Source organism: Fusarium odoratissimum, assembly GCF_000260195.1.
Source record: "Fusarium odoratissimum NRRL 54006 unplaced genomic scaffold supercont1.9, whole genome shotgun sequence".
NCBI classification, from domain to species: Eukaryota; Fungi; Ascomycota; class Sordariomycetes; order Hypocreales; family Nectriaceae; genus Fusarium; species Fusarium odoratissimum.
In genome coordinates this window covers 1,184,272-1,198,467 of record NW_022158695.1, presented here as the reverse complement: position 1 = coordinate 1,198,467, position 14,196 = coordinate 1,184,272, and the positions used below count along the sequence as shown (strand labels likewise).

The 14,196-nt window shown below is 46.8% G+C and overlaps 8 protein-coding genes across 10 annotated transcripts; 7 read left to right on the top strand and 1 right to left on the bottom strand.

Moving 5' to 3' along the window:
• The first annotated feature begins 1,436 nt into the window (after positions 1-1,436).
• On the top strand, positions 1,437-2,250 carry FOIG_06794 (uncharacterized protein). 2 transcript variants are annotated; one of them, XM_031206012.1, is made up of 2 exons: positions 1,437-1,827; positions 1,885-2,250. In XM_031206012.1, the coding sequence occupies exons 1-2, from the start codon at positions 1,707-1,709 to the stop codon at positions 1,935-1,937; spliced, it is 174 nt and encodes a 57-aa protein (XP_031064736.1). In that variant the 5' UTR covers positions 1,437-1,706; the 3' UTR covers positions 1,938-2,250. The 2 variants fall into 2 exon arrangements, with proteins under 2 accessions (XP_031064736.1, XP_031064735.1); XM_031206011.1 differs by having other exon boundaries at positions 1,437-2,250.
• FOIG_06793 (uncharacterized protein) lies at positions 1,536-3,649 on the bottom strand. The gene has a single exon (XM_031206010.1). It carries the CDS (start codon positions 3,464-3,466, stop codon positions 2,291-2,293), a length of 1,176 nt encoding a protein of 391 aa, XP_031064734.1. The 5' UTR covers positions 3,467-3,649; the 3' UTR covers positions 1,536-2,290.
• A 104-nt stretch (positions 3,650-3,753) lies between these two features.
• On the top strand, positions 3,754-6,028 carry FOIG_06792 (uncharacterized protein). 2 transcript variants are annotated; one of them, XM_031206008.1, is made up of 4 exons: positions 3,754-4,159; positions 4,212-4,597; positions 4,644-5,469; positions 5,521-6,028. In XM_031206008.1, exons 1-4 carry the CDS (start codon positions 3,839-3,841, stop codon positions 5,926-5,928), a joined length of 1,941 nt encoding a protein of 646 aa, XP_031064732.1. In that variant the 5' UTR covers positions 3,754-3,838; the 3' UTR covers positions 5,929-6,028. The 2 variants fall into 2 exon arrangements, with proteins under 2 accessions (XP_031064732.1, XP_031064733.1); XM_031206009.1 differs by having other exon boundaries at positions 3,793-4,159; positions 5,525-5,981.
• Positions 6,029-6,102: 74 nt separating this feature from the next.
• Positions 6,103-7,188, top strand: FOIG_06791 (7-alpha-hydroxysteroid dehydrogenase). Its single transcript, XM_031206007.1, has 4 exons — positions 6,103-6,269; positions 6,320-6,617; positions 6,665-6,971; positions 7,021-7,188. The coding sequence occupies exons 1-4, from the start codon at positions 6,218-6,220 to the stop codon at positions 7,108-7,110; spliced, it is 747 nt and encodes a 248-aa protein (XP_031064731.1). The 5' UTR covers positions 6,103-6,217; the 3' UTR covers positions 7,111-7,188.
• A 324-nt stretch (positions 7,189-7,512) lies between these two features.
• On the top strand, positions 7,513-8,314 carry FOIG_06790 (uncharacterized protein). Its single transcript, XM_031206006.1, has one exon. The coding sequence runs from the start codon at positions 7,590-7,592 to the stop codon at positions 8,115-8,117; it is 528 nt and encodes a 175-aa protein (XP_031064730.1). The 5' UTR covers positions 7,513-7,589; the 3' UTR covers positions 8,118-8,314.
• A 709-nt stretch (positions 8,315-9,023) lies between these two features.
• On the top strand, positions 9,024-9,978 carry FOIG_06789 (uncharacterized protein; the record flags this gene model as incomplete). The annotated part of the gene is made up of 1 exon (XM_031206005.1): positions 9,024-9,978. One exon carries the CDS (start codon positions 9,024-9,026, stop codon positions 9,630-9,632), a length of 609 nt encoding a protein of 202 aa, XP_031064729.1. The 3' UTR covers positions 9,633-9,978.
• Positions 9,979-10,029: 51 nt separating this feature from the next.
• FOIG_06788 (uncharacterized protein) lies at positions 10,030-11,854 on the top strand. Its single transcript, XM_031206004.1, has one exon. It carries the CDS (start codon positions 10,227-10,229, stop codon positions 11,682-11,684), a length of 1,458 nt encoding a protein of 485 aa, XP_031064728.1. The 5' UTR covers positions 10,030-10,226; the 3' UTR covers positions 11,685-11,854.
• A 1,551-nt stretch (positions 11,855-13,405) lies between these two features.
• Positions 13,406-13,711, top strand: FOIG_06787 (uncharacterized protein; the record flags this gene model as incomplete). The annotated part of the gene is made up of 1 exon (XM_031206003.1): positions 13,406-13,711. The coding sequence occupies one exon, from the start codon at positions 13,406-13,408 to the stop codon at positions 13,709-13,711; it is 306 nt and encodes a 101-aa protein (XP_031064727.1).
• Positions 13,712-14,196: the final 485 nt, after the last annotated feature.

Sequence of the window (14,196 nt, the reverse complement as noted above, 5' to 3'; positions counted from 1 at the left end):
TGCGGACTGCGGACTATCGTATCCTAAAAATGCGTGTTAGCAACCGAAAGTTTAATCTTATGGCCAGCAAGTAGTCATGTAGACTGCGGACTGTGCGGACTGCGGACTGTGCGGACTGCGGACTATGAGGATTGCGGACTGCAAAGTACGGAGCGGAGTTTATAGGCCACTACAGCCCCCCGTGGTATTGTCAAGCATCCGATGAGAAAACATTGAGCTATAATACTAAATACTAGACCTTATCGAGAAGGATAATCACAATATCGGCTGGCAGACCTGTGATGGACTCACACCATTACAAGTAGCTTTGATAGTAACACATTAGAGTGCAACTTTTCCTTCTGAAATTGGCTCTTTCAGGGCTGCCATACATGCTCTACCGGCAAGAGCAGATTCACTTGAAAGGGTAAGTTGCTAATCGAAGCCTGTGGCTTCGATATAAATACGTCCGACAACCTCGGTGATACCATCCTCCACGATCCAAACTACGAGTTGATTCCCGCGCTTCGGGAAATAGAGATTTGCGATCTCAAAATGAACTGGGATAGCAAGAACTGTCTAGGCCAAGACGTTTCCACATTGCAACTTCCATTGGCTGACGAATCCTGTCCTCTTGTCAACTTTCCTTCAGCATTCACAATCAGGTGTCGATACTTGCGATTTTAAAGGTCGCTTACCTATATCTATATACTTTATTGCACACGTTGGTCTCATCATCTCTAAGAAAAGAGGACCAGTGGATGTGCGAACGCCTCTAGATTTTGGGGCGGATCGCTACTTGGCGGATTCAGAAGGAGGGACAGCGCTTGGAGTCGCTACAAGTCATTTGGAGTCAATTCTTTAACAAAACATTGCCAACGAGTCCCTATTTCATATTGAGGAGTCAATTGAGGTTTTGACAAATTATGAAACCGTGGCGGTTAATGTTGGCCAAGTCGATTTAGGGCTCAACGAGAGCAATGTCGGCAGCAAGGCAGAGTTCCAACATGTTGCAGGCCTCTGAGAACAGGATAATGAAGAACAAAATGAGATTATTTAACAAAGTCAATTAAATTGAAATGCTCTGACGTGCAGTTGATCAATGAAACCTTCCAAAACCATCACATCACTTCATCAAGATATCGCACGCCGATTGAACCGAGATCTTGGCGGACCAACAGATCAGGGACTAGTTTAGTCAAGAGAAGTGGTGCTATTGGCAAGAGATGACGACGCTGCCGAGACCCCATTTTCTTAGGTCTGACGAGCATGGGGCTTGGCACGACAAGGTTTGCATCTAACGGAGCAGCCACAACTCTATATGGGCCCAGCCATGACATCTGCCAACGCTCTGCGCCTTCCGGGCCACGGCTTGGAGTTGAAGTGGCGTCATACGGAAACTATCGATGAATCCAAGTTCATCACCAGTGGCTGAGGGTTGCAATGCCGAGATGTCGATGTCATAGGTGGCATTGAAGACTATATATACTGCCCATGATTCCTTTCATCGCAATTCATTATCATCATCAATAACAGACCAATAAACAATACAACTCAAACTCTTCAGATACCCTCTATCACATACCTTATCAACAAACTCTAAACACATCCAAACTCAACAGAACCTATAACGAGTTATCTCCACAGCAAGTCAGCAACCAACTCAACCATCACAACTTCAACAACTCAAATCACTTCAAAACCACAAAACCACAACTGCAATCACAATGTGTCTCCCCTTCCGAAGAAGCCAACCCCGCTATAGCTCCGGCGGCGGCGGAATGATGGGTGCTCGCCCAGTCAAGGTAGTTCACCACCATCACCATGGTGGAGGTCGCATGGGTGGAGGCATGGGAGGCGGCGGTATGATGGGAGGAATGGGAGGTGGACGACGCATGGGTGGAGGCATGGGAGGCATGATGGGCGGTGGTAGAAGAATGGGAGGACGACGATGCTAGGCGCAGCAACGACAATTGAGACCGCCTGGACGTCAATGCCAGGTGCAGCAACGGAAATTGAGACAGGCTGGACGTCGATGTTAGAAGATGAATTCTTGTATTACTAAAGCGATGGTATGAATCAACGATTAAGAGACACCTTTTATGCGAAATAGATGTATCCCTTCAACTCTGCTGTTACGAATTCCGATATCATTCTTGCCTATCTCGCAAAGAATTAAGTGATGAACTTGAGTGGAGTATTAATTCGAGAAAAGTCAGTACTATCCGACATTGGCCCTCGGATGGCTGTTACCACACTATCATTGTCTCCAAGTGCATAAGTCGCAGCATTAGAACTTCAATTCCCCCCTTCATACGGCCCTTCCAAACCAACCCTCCATTGGAACCTGCTGTGTAGCACAATGAATTCCTCCGCCGAGTTTGGGAAGGATGTTCAGATCAACCTGAACAACCTCCCGATCTGGAAAGTGCTGGCGAAACAATTCGTAGGCATCATCATCAAGCTTTCCGACTCCGAAGCGTGGCATGATCAGGCCTCCGTTGGGGAGGTAGTAGTTGGCGTATGAAGCAACGGTCACATCGAAATGATCCCAATTCTCACCAGGGAGGTCACTGGGATGAGGCTCTTCAACTTCAAAGACCTCCAATCGTCTTCCTCGATGATCTGTCGCGTTTCTCAAGATTTCCTTGGCCTCTTTGTAGGCTTGGATCACCAGCGGATCAGCACGTTCAGAGGGTGTGCTGAGAAGAACCTGGCCCTCTTTGATGAATCTCGCAAAGGCATCGATATGAAAGTCGGTGATATCGTAGCCTTTGACCCCAGTAAGCCAGATCACTTTGTGGATTCCGAAGTATTTCTCGAATAGTTCTTCCAACTCTTTCTTCGATTTCCTGGGATTACGGTTCTCATTGACGATGGAGCTCTCAGTCGCCAGAAGGGTTCCATCTCCATCGACCTCAATCGCTCCTCCTTCACTAGTGAAACCGCCGTCAATAATAGGTATGACACTTCCCTGAGGCGCACTTCCGTCCTTTTTATCCTTACGGTCTATGACAGAAGCTTCTGGAATCTCGATATTCGCAGCAACCGCTTCATCACCAGAGGATGGTATCTTCGCCCCCCAGTAATTGAAATTCAGCTTGAGCCCAGTAGAAAAACCATTTTGCGTTCCATGAACAAAGACCGGTCCTGTATCGCGAATCCAAAGCTCACTTACGGCCAGTGGTCGCACGGTAACGTTATCAGACACTGTTGCAGACGCTTCATGAACGTCTTCCGGGCGGGCAAGCATCGTGACTGGCTCGAAGCGGGAAATCGCATTGGATAGAGCCGAGACTTCCGCGCGTGCTTGTCGAAGGATCTTCTCGTCTACAATAGAGGCGGGAGATGGCCATGCAGTTAACGTTTGAGAGTGCTTTTGCCATTCCGGTGGCATGCGATACCTCCCGGAAATTCTCTGTATTTGGCCTGGATCCATCAAGCTTTTGACTGGGGCCTTGATGGATCTTTGCAAGGTCCTAAACATGAGAGTCGAGCGTTGTTGTGTTTGTGTTTTGCGTGTTGAGGGGCTGAGTTGAATTGTCTCTAAGCGGGGCGAGTAGGCTCTTATTAATGTGTTCTCTCAGTCGGTGATGGGGCCTCTCCTTTTATCCCCCAAGCCTTATTCAAACAGTAACAAGGTCCCAAAACCTTTGTTGTGAGTATGATCACATCATGAAGGCTGTACTCCCCAAGGACTTTAGTACTTCTGTAAACTGTGAGCATTGTCACGTGATATCAGTCAGGATCCGGTAACACGTCGCGTAACCTTAGCTCGGGCTTATACTCCTTTCATCTCCTCCATAGCCTTCGAGGCTCCCGCTATTGCACCCGAGTATCTTCTTGCCGGTATTTGATCATGTCCACCCGAAGGAGCGCCAGACTCCACGCTTTGCAGGACCGGGGGCCTATAAGCGCCCAGAATGACTCCGTACCTGACATGCCTAGCAAAACAACCAAGCGGAAAGGAGCAGTGAGCGAATTGCACGAAAAGCCCTTCGCCATCGGCAATACGAAAAGACACATCGCCAGTAATGATGGGAGGCCAGCTACAAAGAAAGTCAGGGCAGAAACTAGTGGCAAGACGACTAAAGAATTGTCCGCGAAGTCTCCAACGAGTACAGCAACCGATCTTCTTTGGTCCTGTCCACGAGAGATTCTGAACTTGATTTTGGACCATGTGAGATGAATGCCATCCATAACTCAGATAGCGCAGTGCTGAACGCAATCAGATCGAGGATACTAGAACGCTCGGAAGACTAAGCTGCACCAGCAAGAGCTACTTTGCCATGGTTACACCTCGGCTCTACGAGCGCATCAATGTCTCTGTATCATATCACGCTCATATTCCCAAGCTCATCCGAAATCTTGAGCCATTCCTATCTATTAATCAGAAAAAACAACTCAGGAAGGAGGGTCAGTATCGAGGCCAACAAGAAAGCTTTTCAAACGTAATTGATCCCCAAAAGAAGCCTCGTTTTGGGGAGTACGTCCGTCAAGCCAATCTTTTTATCGGCGACCCAGGAAAAAACCACAAGTTCATTGTGAATCGATATGTCGAGGAAGCTCTGAAAAATATGACCAATCTCGAGGTCGTCGAAACTTCCAGTATTACAGAGTATGCATTTCCTCTTCTACGGTTTCTCAGACTGATACATTTCCAGATCTATTTCCAAGAGTCTAGCCAGCCAAAAGAATCTCAGGGCATTGAATGTATCTGCCGGTAACTTGGGAGAAAGCGAGGCCAAATCGCTGGCCAAAATCAAAGATCTCAGGCACTTGGCCATCCATCTGCTCGGTTTTGCTAGCCCCAACTTCCGAAAAGATAACACTCCCTTATCCTTGATTCTCAACTCTCGATCGACCCTTCGAAGTCTAGAGATAGAGACTGGATCATTCAGTTCTGTGTTCTTGGATGACTGGCCAAAAAGCAAGAGCCTTACGTCACTCAAATCATTCTCTCTTACTGGAGCCACTATTGATGAAGACTTTTTGAGCGCTCTGGCAAATGCTGTAGACTTTGTTGCGCTAGAAGAATTGAAATTTGGCTATCTTTCACATGACCTCAAAATATTGTTTGAACATCTCAGCAACATCTTTTCCAAGGCCCGAGATGACCAGAAGGCCAACATCAAGCTGCGCAGTTTGGAAATTGAAATGGGAAAAGAAACTTCTTTCGTGGTACCAGAGGAGCAAGAAGCGTATGTCGACGCCAGAATCGACTTTATATCGTCTTTCGACACTTTGACCTGTTTGGAGCTGCATGACTACGGCCAATACCGTCAGGAGATCACAGTCAACCCCGGTCTGAAGAACTCACTCGTCAGAGCTATTCTCAAACATGAAAAATTGACCAAGCTGAAGATATCCTACAGGGGCGTGACCAGTGGCTACAAAATAACGTGTTTGGAGCCTGACACGACCTTGACTTTGGTCGATAATCTTCCAGAGTTGAAGGTGTTTGAGTTCATTCCAGAGCCGACCAAACTCGTAAGTACCACAAATCCGTGAACAAAGGAAACATTGCTAATACAGAGACAGGCAGAAATTGCTAGAATAATATGCCGTGGCCGCAACCTGACAACCGTCACTCTTATCACAGGCGGCTCCTGGTCGAGCCTCGCTGAAAATCAGGAGAAGGGTTTGGAGTTTCTGCACTCAATCTTTGAGCGAGTTCTGAAGGGCGATGCGGATAGCGACGCTGGAGTCTTTGAATGGGAAGACCATAGCAAGATCACGCGCGTAGCCGTGGATTGGATGATATGGGAAGTTGGATCGAAATTTGGTAAGGCAAAAAAAGGAATGAAAAAGACAAAGAAGATGAGCGTTACAGTTGGCAAGCAAAAGCGGGAGGTTGTGTATCGTGATATTGCGGATTTTGTACGCGTTCCTCTTCTCAATGGGCTTGGGAGCAAATGGTTAGACAAGGTTAAGAACGATATCAAATAATTTCGATAGCGTAGTAGAATACCAGGCATGAATGAATTAGAAGCGCTTTGAACATTTGGATTTGTCAACAGTCCAATGCTTCGGTAGTCCGAAGTTCACCGTCGGCGTTGATTTGAAGACGCGAAATGCCGGGGTGATGCAGCGATATTTATAAGCGGATGACGTAACGAAGCAGAACGATTATGCCACTCTGAACACTGATCTTTCTATTTAATTCTCGCGATCTTTTCACAATCAGATATTTTCTTATCAATTCATCCACCAAGTAAACAATCACCCAATTACCGTAATGTCATCCAAGTCCTTCTACGCTCTCATCGCTGGCGTTGGCCCTGGCACTGGTAAGCCTACCCCTCCTTCTTGACTCCCCTGCTTACTGATCTTGACCTAGGTCGTTCCGTCGCCCTGCGATTCGCCCAGGAATACCCAGTCGTATTGCTTGCTCGTCGGCCTGAGAGTTACGAGAGTACTCTTGCAGATGTTCAGAAGGCGGGTGGTAAGGCGATCGGAGTCTCAGCCGACGTAGGAGACGCTGCGTCTTTGAAGAAGGCCTTTGAGACTATCAACAAGGAATTGCCGGATAGTCAACTCGCAGCCGCTATTTACAACGTTGGAAGTGGTGGTTTTGCTAAGAAGCCTTTCTTGGAGCTTACAGAGAATGATCTCAATGCCAGCATTGATGGATCCATGTATGTTGTCCTATCGAATCGTAAATGCACTCCACTGACGACACAAGCCGATCATTCTTCAATTTTGCACAATCCACTGTCCCTCATCTTCTCGAAGCAGTGCCAAACTCTCACTACCCTCCAACCCTAATCCTCACTGGCGCCACGGCTTCCATCAAGGGTTCCGCGCAGTTCAGCACCTTCGCAGCTGGAAAATGGGGCCAACGCGCGATGCATCAATCTCTCGCACGTGAATTTGGTCCAAAAGGTGTCCATGTAGCTCATGCAGTTATTGATGGAGTTATTGATATTCCTCGTACCAAGCAATGGGCTGCTAATGACGGTGCCGAGGATGGAAAGATTAGCCCTGATGCGGTAAGTTGATCAGCCCGTTTATCTTGAAGGTTACTGATGATATCTGTAGATTGCTGAGGCTTACTGGAACCTTCATACTCAACACCGATCCGCATTTACCCAGGAGATCGATATTCGACCTTATCTTGAAAAGTGGTAGAAGCTGCGCCATTAGCCTCAATTATAATTCAAATCGTTGTTGCATAAGCAAAATTCCCATACCATTGAGAAACGTGGCTCACAATCGTCCATGATATGATCTCATTAAGGTATTTAGAACTTGAATGATGACTAGTTGTAATTACATGCATGGTGAATCTTGTCCGAGAGCCGAGGCAGTAATTCCGTGAGCTGCGTGTCAGGATATGAATGGCCACTTGGTACAGTGACCATCAGCCAGTGCAGCAATTATATTAACTTCTGCCTATATTTTGCATTAATCGAAGGCTGATTTTGAAGAATGTTTTGATATCTACGGCTATATATCGCCCTTTGGCCGTCGTCCGTGGATCAGCAAGCCGACCCCGCTTTTGTGATCAGTATAAGTTGGCATCAGTAAGTTCAAGTACTTGCACACGCACATGGACTTAACTTGCTCATTCATAAGCTCTTAATAAGGTCCTACCATCTTGTCAAATCATGCCTTTCTATGAAGTCCACCACTCTTGTCCTTTCACACAGGACCAACGTCAAAGCCTAGCAACCGCAATTACAAGGCTTCACTGCGAAGCCTTCAATACACCAGCATTCCTGGTCCATGTACGCTTCATCGCAGAAGACAACACCGACAACACTTACTTCGTCGCTGGAAAGTCACATCCTCTATCATCGAACCGCATCTCTGGAAACGTTCGCACGTCTGCAGCCCGATCGAAAGCAGATTTCGATGAGCTTGGTGCCAAGATCGAAGCAGCTTGGTACGAAACGCTCCAAGTCACGTCGCCACCTGAGAAGTCAACTTGGAGCGAGGAAGATGAGAAGACGAGGTTAATTATGGTGAAATTCGTACCGCTAGTCACGATTCGAGAGGGAGGAATGGCTGCGCCTCAGGCCGGCGAGGAAGAAGCCTGGCTTAAAGAGCAGCTACCTCATATCGAGAGCATGGCTGAAAAAGGCGTTGAGGAATTCATTGACTTCTGGAATGAAGCCAAGGGGAACAAGGGTTAATGAGCGATATTTGGTAAGGATAAGAGGGTGATTGAAGAGCCGTATGTTGTGGAATCCGCGGTGGATAAATTAAAACCTAAATAACAGCAACCTGTTGGTGCATCAGGCAAAGCAAGAATTGACATTGATAGATAGCTATAGCACTATCTGGGAATTCTGAGGGGAATATTCTAATAATAAACCCCTATTAGTACCTGGTTGCCTCTGGAATGCTGTCGTTAAGTTGCTCTGAGTGGTTACTGTGGCTGGCCGTAACTGTGAGGCTGTATAAAAAGGCTGGCCACTATAATCGATGGTAACAGCCACTGTCTATGGAATGGAAAGTTTGAGCTGGGAAGTATCGCAAAAAATATCCCAGAAGTTGCAATACGAGATTTCCACGAGGTTAGGCTTGAGGGCTGAAGTTAATATGAGTTGGTGGCGGCGTCACTAAAGCTTTTACGTGAGTTCAGTGAATGATATTGCATATCGTAGGAGTTTTCACTGCCGCCTTCCCGACTTGGTATCCATTATTGGTAGTTTTAGTTCGTTTGCGAGCGGATAGACCGGCAGTGGCCTTATAGACTTTGCTCTAGTAAAGTTGGCGTTCATGAGTGTTAGATATAAGAATGCGATGGGTTTCTGGTCGTTATTGAATTGCTTCCTACGACAGAAACCACTCAACCATTCCCAGCAAAGTATCTTACAAAGGATGTCTCGCCTAGAACTGCGCTTGGAAGGGGAATCACATTGGTGGTTGGATGGACCATATAGCTCTGTCAAATTCGATTCTGAGCGAGCTGTTGACTTGTTCGTCCGAGCGATGTCCGAAGGTCCTGATGCTCTGAAAGACCATCTGCTCTCTGGTACTGCTTTTCCAGTCATTAAGTCCGGAAATGCCGATGTAGCACAGTTGTTTTTCGCTTTATGGCTCGAATCAGCAAACGGGTTTACTGTTGCCAGCGCATGATAACCGTAGAGGTAGATCCGAAACTATTTGAAGCGGCCATCCAAGCATTGAAACAGCACAGAGCCAAGCCTAAAGATACTCCGTCTTCCGATCTGAAACCTCAGGATTCTCGCGATGTGGATGCCACATACACCCTTACCTGGTGGAATCAAACTGGTGGTGATCTTCTCACTCTTTACGACGCTCAAGTGCATCCATCCTTCATCTTGCCTGTAAAGGCTATGCCAGACAAACATTTCCGTACTGGTTCAACATCCCTAGCGTGGTTCTTTACCAATGGGGCCTGGGCACAGGGCGAGATGGACGGATACTCTATCTGGTATGCACCCAATGGGTCCTGGTTTGGGGTCAACATCCATTGTCCTGTGCAGGTCATTGGTATCGGCACTGCATCATATTATGAGGTCGCTTGGTCTGAATGGGGTAAGGAGACGTTTTTCAAACCGGTTGATGAGCCTCACATGTCTTTTGACTTTCCTCGCTCTCTTGGATATAATATTCAGATCAAGCCTCAAAGCGGACATTCCACTATTCTTGTTGATGTAATCATTAGCAAGATCCCTTGAGCTGATGATAGGACGACTGTTGGACTGTCGAAATCTAGGTGCCATGTTCTTTTGCCCATCAATCAAATTTGGTTTATACTTCACAAGATACTGCCTGGCTCACATATCATCCTGTATATTTCACTCAGAAGCGTAGTATCGTTATCTGAGTTACGTCAGAAGATTCAATGTTGGTTCAGAGTCTGCGACTGCTGGAAATCTAAACACTGAGTGAAGGGACGGACGTCGCCTTTGCGGGAATTGGACGAAAATGACAGCAAGGTTCAGAACCCCACGGCAACGTCAACAGGGATCAAGACGCATAAAAAGGGGCGCCTTACCAAGAATGGCAGGCGGGGAATCAGGGCAAAGTTTCAATTGCTACCAAATCTTGACAAATTTCTGGGTTACAGTACGACGGAATCCCCTATCAATCTGTACAGTATTCTTAATTGGCCTTTCTTGTCGCTCGTTAAATCGATGTAATTGTTTTATTTCTTGCTTATATTTTCTTTACTCTTTGTCTCTTGCAACTATACCTATCAATGTTCGCTCAATTGCACTCAACGCTGAGCTTCAATTGAGCACGTCGCCAACTTGGTGAGCATTGAGAATATGGCTCATCACTTCCACGTTGGCGCTGCTACTGGACAGCATCTTCTCGATCCAATGTCACAGGGAATCGGTATCATGAGAGATGTTGTCTCACGCTGGTCAGAACTCGATATCACACAGATCGGATCGCTCATCGCCATTGCCGGAACAGTACCTACAGCTTGGAGATTTCTACATCGTATATGGCATGAAGTCTATGGTACAATACGACGTTTCTTTCTCGCATCAGTGACGATTCCCGGTGGCGATCCTCTCAACAGAAGTGTTGTCAAATGGCTTCTGGCTAACCGGGAACGACACTATCGCTCATTTCATGGACGCACCGATATCGGACAGAATGGAGATCGCGCAGCAGCTCTTAAAAAGACAAAGCATTCTATTCAGTATTCGCCTCATTGGAACACCAGATGGCTATTTTATGACGGAAATCTGTTTCTTGTGACTCGCAGAATCGACGACTTCAGCTCTTCTTTATCGGATCCTAGTTATGATGGTATCGGAGGGGAAGAGATCACTGTGAGCTGCTTTGGCTGGTCGGCTGAGCCCATCAAGGCCTTTATCGAATCATGTCGGGAGTATTCAGATCGGCAAACACAGTTTTTCGTGATTATCTACGCTCGAGATCGCTATGGTCTTTCGTGGAAACCAAAGGCACGGAAACCGATTCGACATTTAGAGACCGTTCACTTCGATAATGAGACGAAACAAGAGCTTCTTGGCGATATTCGGAATTATCTTGACCCCAAGACGCAGAAGAGATATCAGAGTCGGAGCATGCCTTATAGACGAGGTTATCTATTTTACGGACCCCCTGGAACTGGAAAGTCGTCTCTGTCAGTTGCCATCGCTGGCGAATTTGGACTGGATCTTTATGAAGTCAAGATTCCCAGTGTGGCCACGGATGCAGATCTGGAGCAGATGTTTCAGGAAATTCCTCCACGTTGTGTCGTCTTGCTCGAAGATATCGATGCAGTTTGGACGGATCGTTCAAACTCAGATAACGGGCAAGAGGGAAGTTCTGCGCCCAATTGCACCCTTTCCGGGCTTTTGAATGTCTTAGATGGCGTTGGTTCGGTTGAAGGACGCATCATTATCATGACCACCAATCATCCCGAACAGTTGGACAGCGCATTGGTACGACCAGGACGAGTCGATATGAAGGTTCTCCTAGGCAACATCAGTCGAAAGTCAGCAGAAGAGATGTTCATTCGCATGTTTTCTCCTGATCTCGGATGCACCTCGCATCTTGATATGGATGAGATCAAGAAGCTTGCTGCGGAATTCGGGAAAGAGATTCCCGACGATACGTTTACACCATCTTTATTGCAGGGCTTCTTTCAGTTGCATTTGGAGAGCCCTCAGGAGGCTGCTTCAAGTATAGGAGCTTGGGTCAAAAGGGAGCTCGAGAAGAGTTCGGAAAAGGAGTTTGAGCTTATTACGGGCAAGAGAAAGCTATAACGTTAACTTAATTTGTGTATTATGTACTATTAGATCTTGGGCTTGTACCACAGGGATGCGTTCTTCGACAATTTATCCATCCCACTTCTGGGGTTCAATAGAGGGTACTCTGATTTCAGTATCGCCATCTAATTTCTGACCGTCAATAGAGTCAGATTGACTCATTCAAATGGCTTCTCACAGCATAAAGGTCCGGTGCAATGAGGACTTTCAGAAAGTATTGAAAATCGGGGTCGCTGTAACATGGCGCAGCACCAGCAGCTGACGACGATCTTGCTGCGCAGCGCTAGCGTGAGAGGCGGGTCGATCGCATCGCTCCATTGATACCCTTTTGGGACAAGATCATCATTAGGGGACAGGGCTGAAAATTGGAGCAGCGAAACTGCAGGGAATGATGAGGCCATCTAAGACCAATTGGGGAAGATTCACGCGATCAGCTGTACAACAAAATGCCCTGGTGGCTGTGCAGCAGCGAGACTGATCAATCAAGTGCTGTCTAGTGACATATTCGCTGTAGAATTGTTCTCGAAGGATGCTTCAATGGGGTGCCTGGGGCTCAGACCTGGTTTCGGAGCGAGGAAGCTGACGACAGACGTCACTCTAGGCTGTATCAAGCCAAAGACTCCATGTATATAAATGCGTGTCATTCCCTGGTTGAGATCCATCAATTATCTCATCATCACAAACAATCCTACAAAGAAGAAGTCTTTTACTACAAACTGCCTGCTTCTATAAAATATAACTGCAATTTCCCAGCTTGCATTCTTGTCTGCTGCAACATTAGCAACCAAGTCACACATCGACATAATACACAAACCCCACCACAGACACCACCAACATGTGTATACCACTCTTCAGAAAGAAAAATCATGATCGGGTCTACGATTACCATCCACAACCAGCCATGGGCTACTCGAAAAAATATGGCTATAACAACTACGGATACTACAACGGCGGCAAGAAGTCACGTAAACACGGCCGTCACTACGCCTCAGCGGCCGGTGATTTAGCGGGAGCTTGGGCCGATTATAGCGGAGGAGGTCACCATGGAGGAGGTCATTGTGATGGCGGCGGCGGAGGCGGCGGCGCAGATGGTGGAGGTGGAGGAGGATGTTCATAAACTAATGTAACATTGGGCTTTGGAGTTTCATGGTAGATATCTTGTAAGATACGGGCCTGGCAGGAGACATTCGATTTGTACAGTATTGTATTTTATTAGACCAGCACAACAATCTGAGAAGCGTTCGAGACTTTATCATATACCTTACTTGGGCATGCCCCGTCTTCCAGCTGTAAATCATGCCATCTGGTGGCTATACAATGCAAGGACTGGCCAATCATATGCACAAGGTACATTATTACGCTAGAAATGTTCTGGGCAAGTAACTGAGATTACAGCTTGGCTGGCTGAGCCTTGCTGTTCAGTGGGATAAGCTGACTGCTGTGACCTCGAATTGAAAGTTATGGATTCGTAGGCTCGCCAAACACTCTTGGCAAAACAATAATGTTGGTATTTAAGAATGGCCTGAAGTGCGAATGCTCAGAGTTCGAGACTCCCATTAAAATTCTTATGCTGCTTTTCAAACGCAAGTGGCAAAGTCATCCTCCAGGACAACGATCCTATCAGACCAATACAAGCAGGATTCTCACTACCGAGAAAATTCACACATCTTTCATACAAGTACATATACGAGCGAAGTCTTTCATCGTCCTTTGCAACAATGTGTCTACCGTTTTTTAGACGAAAACGAGATCAGGAGGATGATTACTACGCAAACAACTACAATACTGCCAACAATGTCAACCAGGGAGCTGCGTACATTCGACTTCTTGGCGCTGGTCATCACTTCATCGGAGACTGGGATCAGGGCGGTAGTGATGTTGGAGGCAAAGGCGGAGGCGGGGATGCCGCTGCAGGATGCGATAGTTATGGCTGTGATAGTGGGGGCGGAGGAGATAGTGGTGGAGGAGGTGATGGAGCAGGAGGAGGCGGCGGTGGATGTGACGGGGGAGGTGGAGGATGCTGATGAGAATATCTGTTCATACGTAGTTGTAAATAGGAGTTTTGAGCTAGGATTGTTAAACGTAGTTGAGACCGTTGGCCTCAGAGCAGGCGTTGACGATGCAATTCGCAAATGCCTTAAGAAACAAGCTCTCACAGTCTACCATTCCCCTTCGTAGCCACTGGATCTAGAAGTGCCTAAGTTAGAGCTTCGCTGGAGGAACCTGGTTGAGTCTGATCTATGTGCAAAGGTACTCGGTTTTGTAAGTACATTTCAGAGGAAATTGTAGGCTTTCTAATTATCCACTTGTTTACATCGTCAAACCATTGTGGTAATAACAGTAGACAAGTTTATTAGGCTTCTAGATAAGGCTGTTTCGCATCTGTTGGGGGCCGGTCGATCATTGCTCCATCGTCTCACATTTCTAGTCTAGATCATCAAAACTGCATGTAGGCTGACAGTATCAGAGGCGAACTTGATCAAGAAAAGTAATGACCGGTAATTGTGCT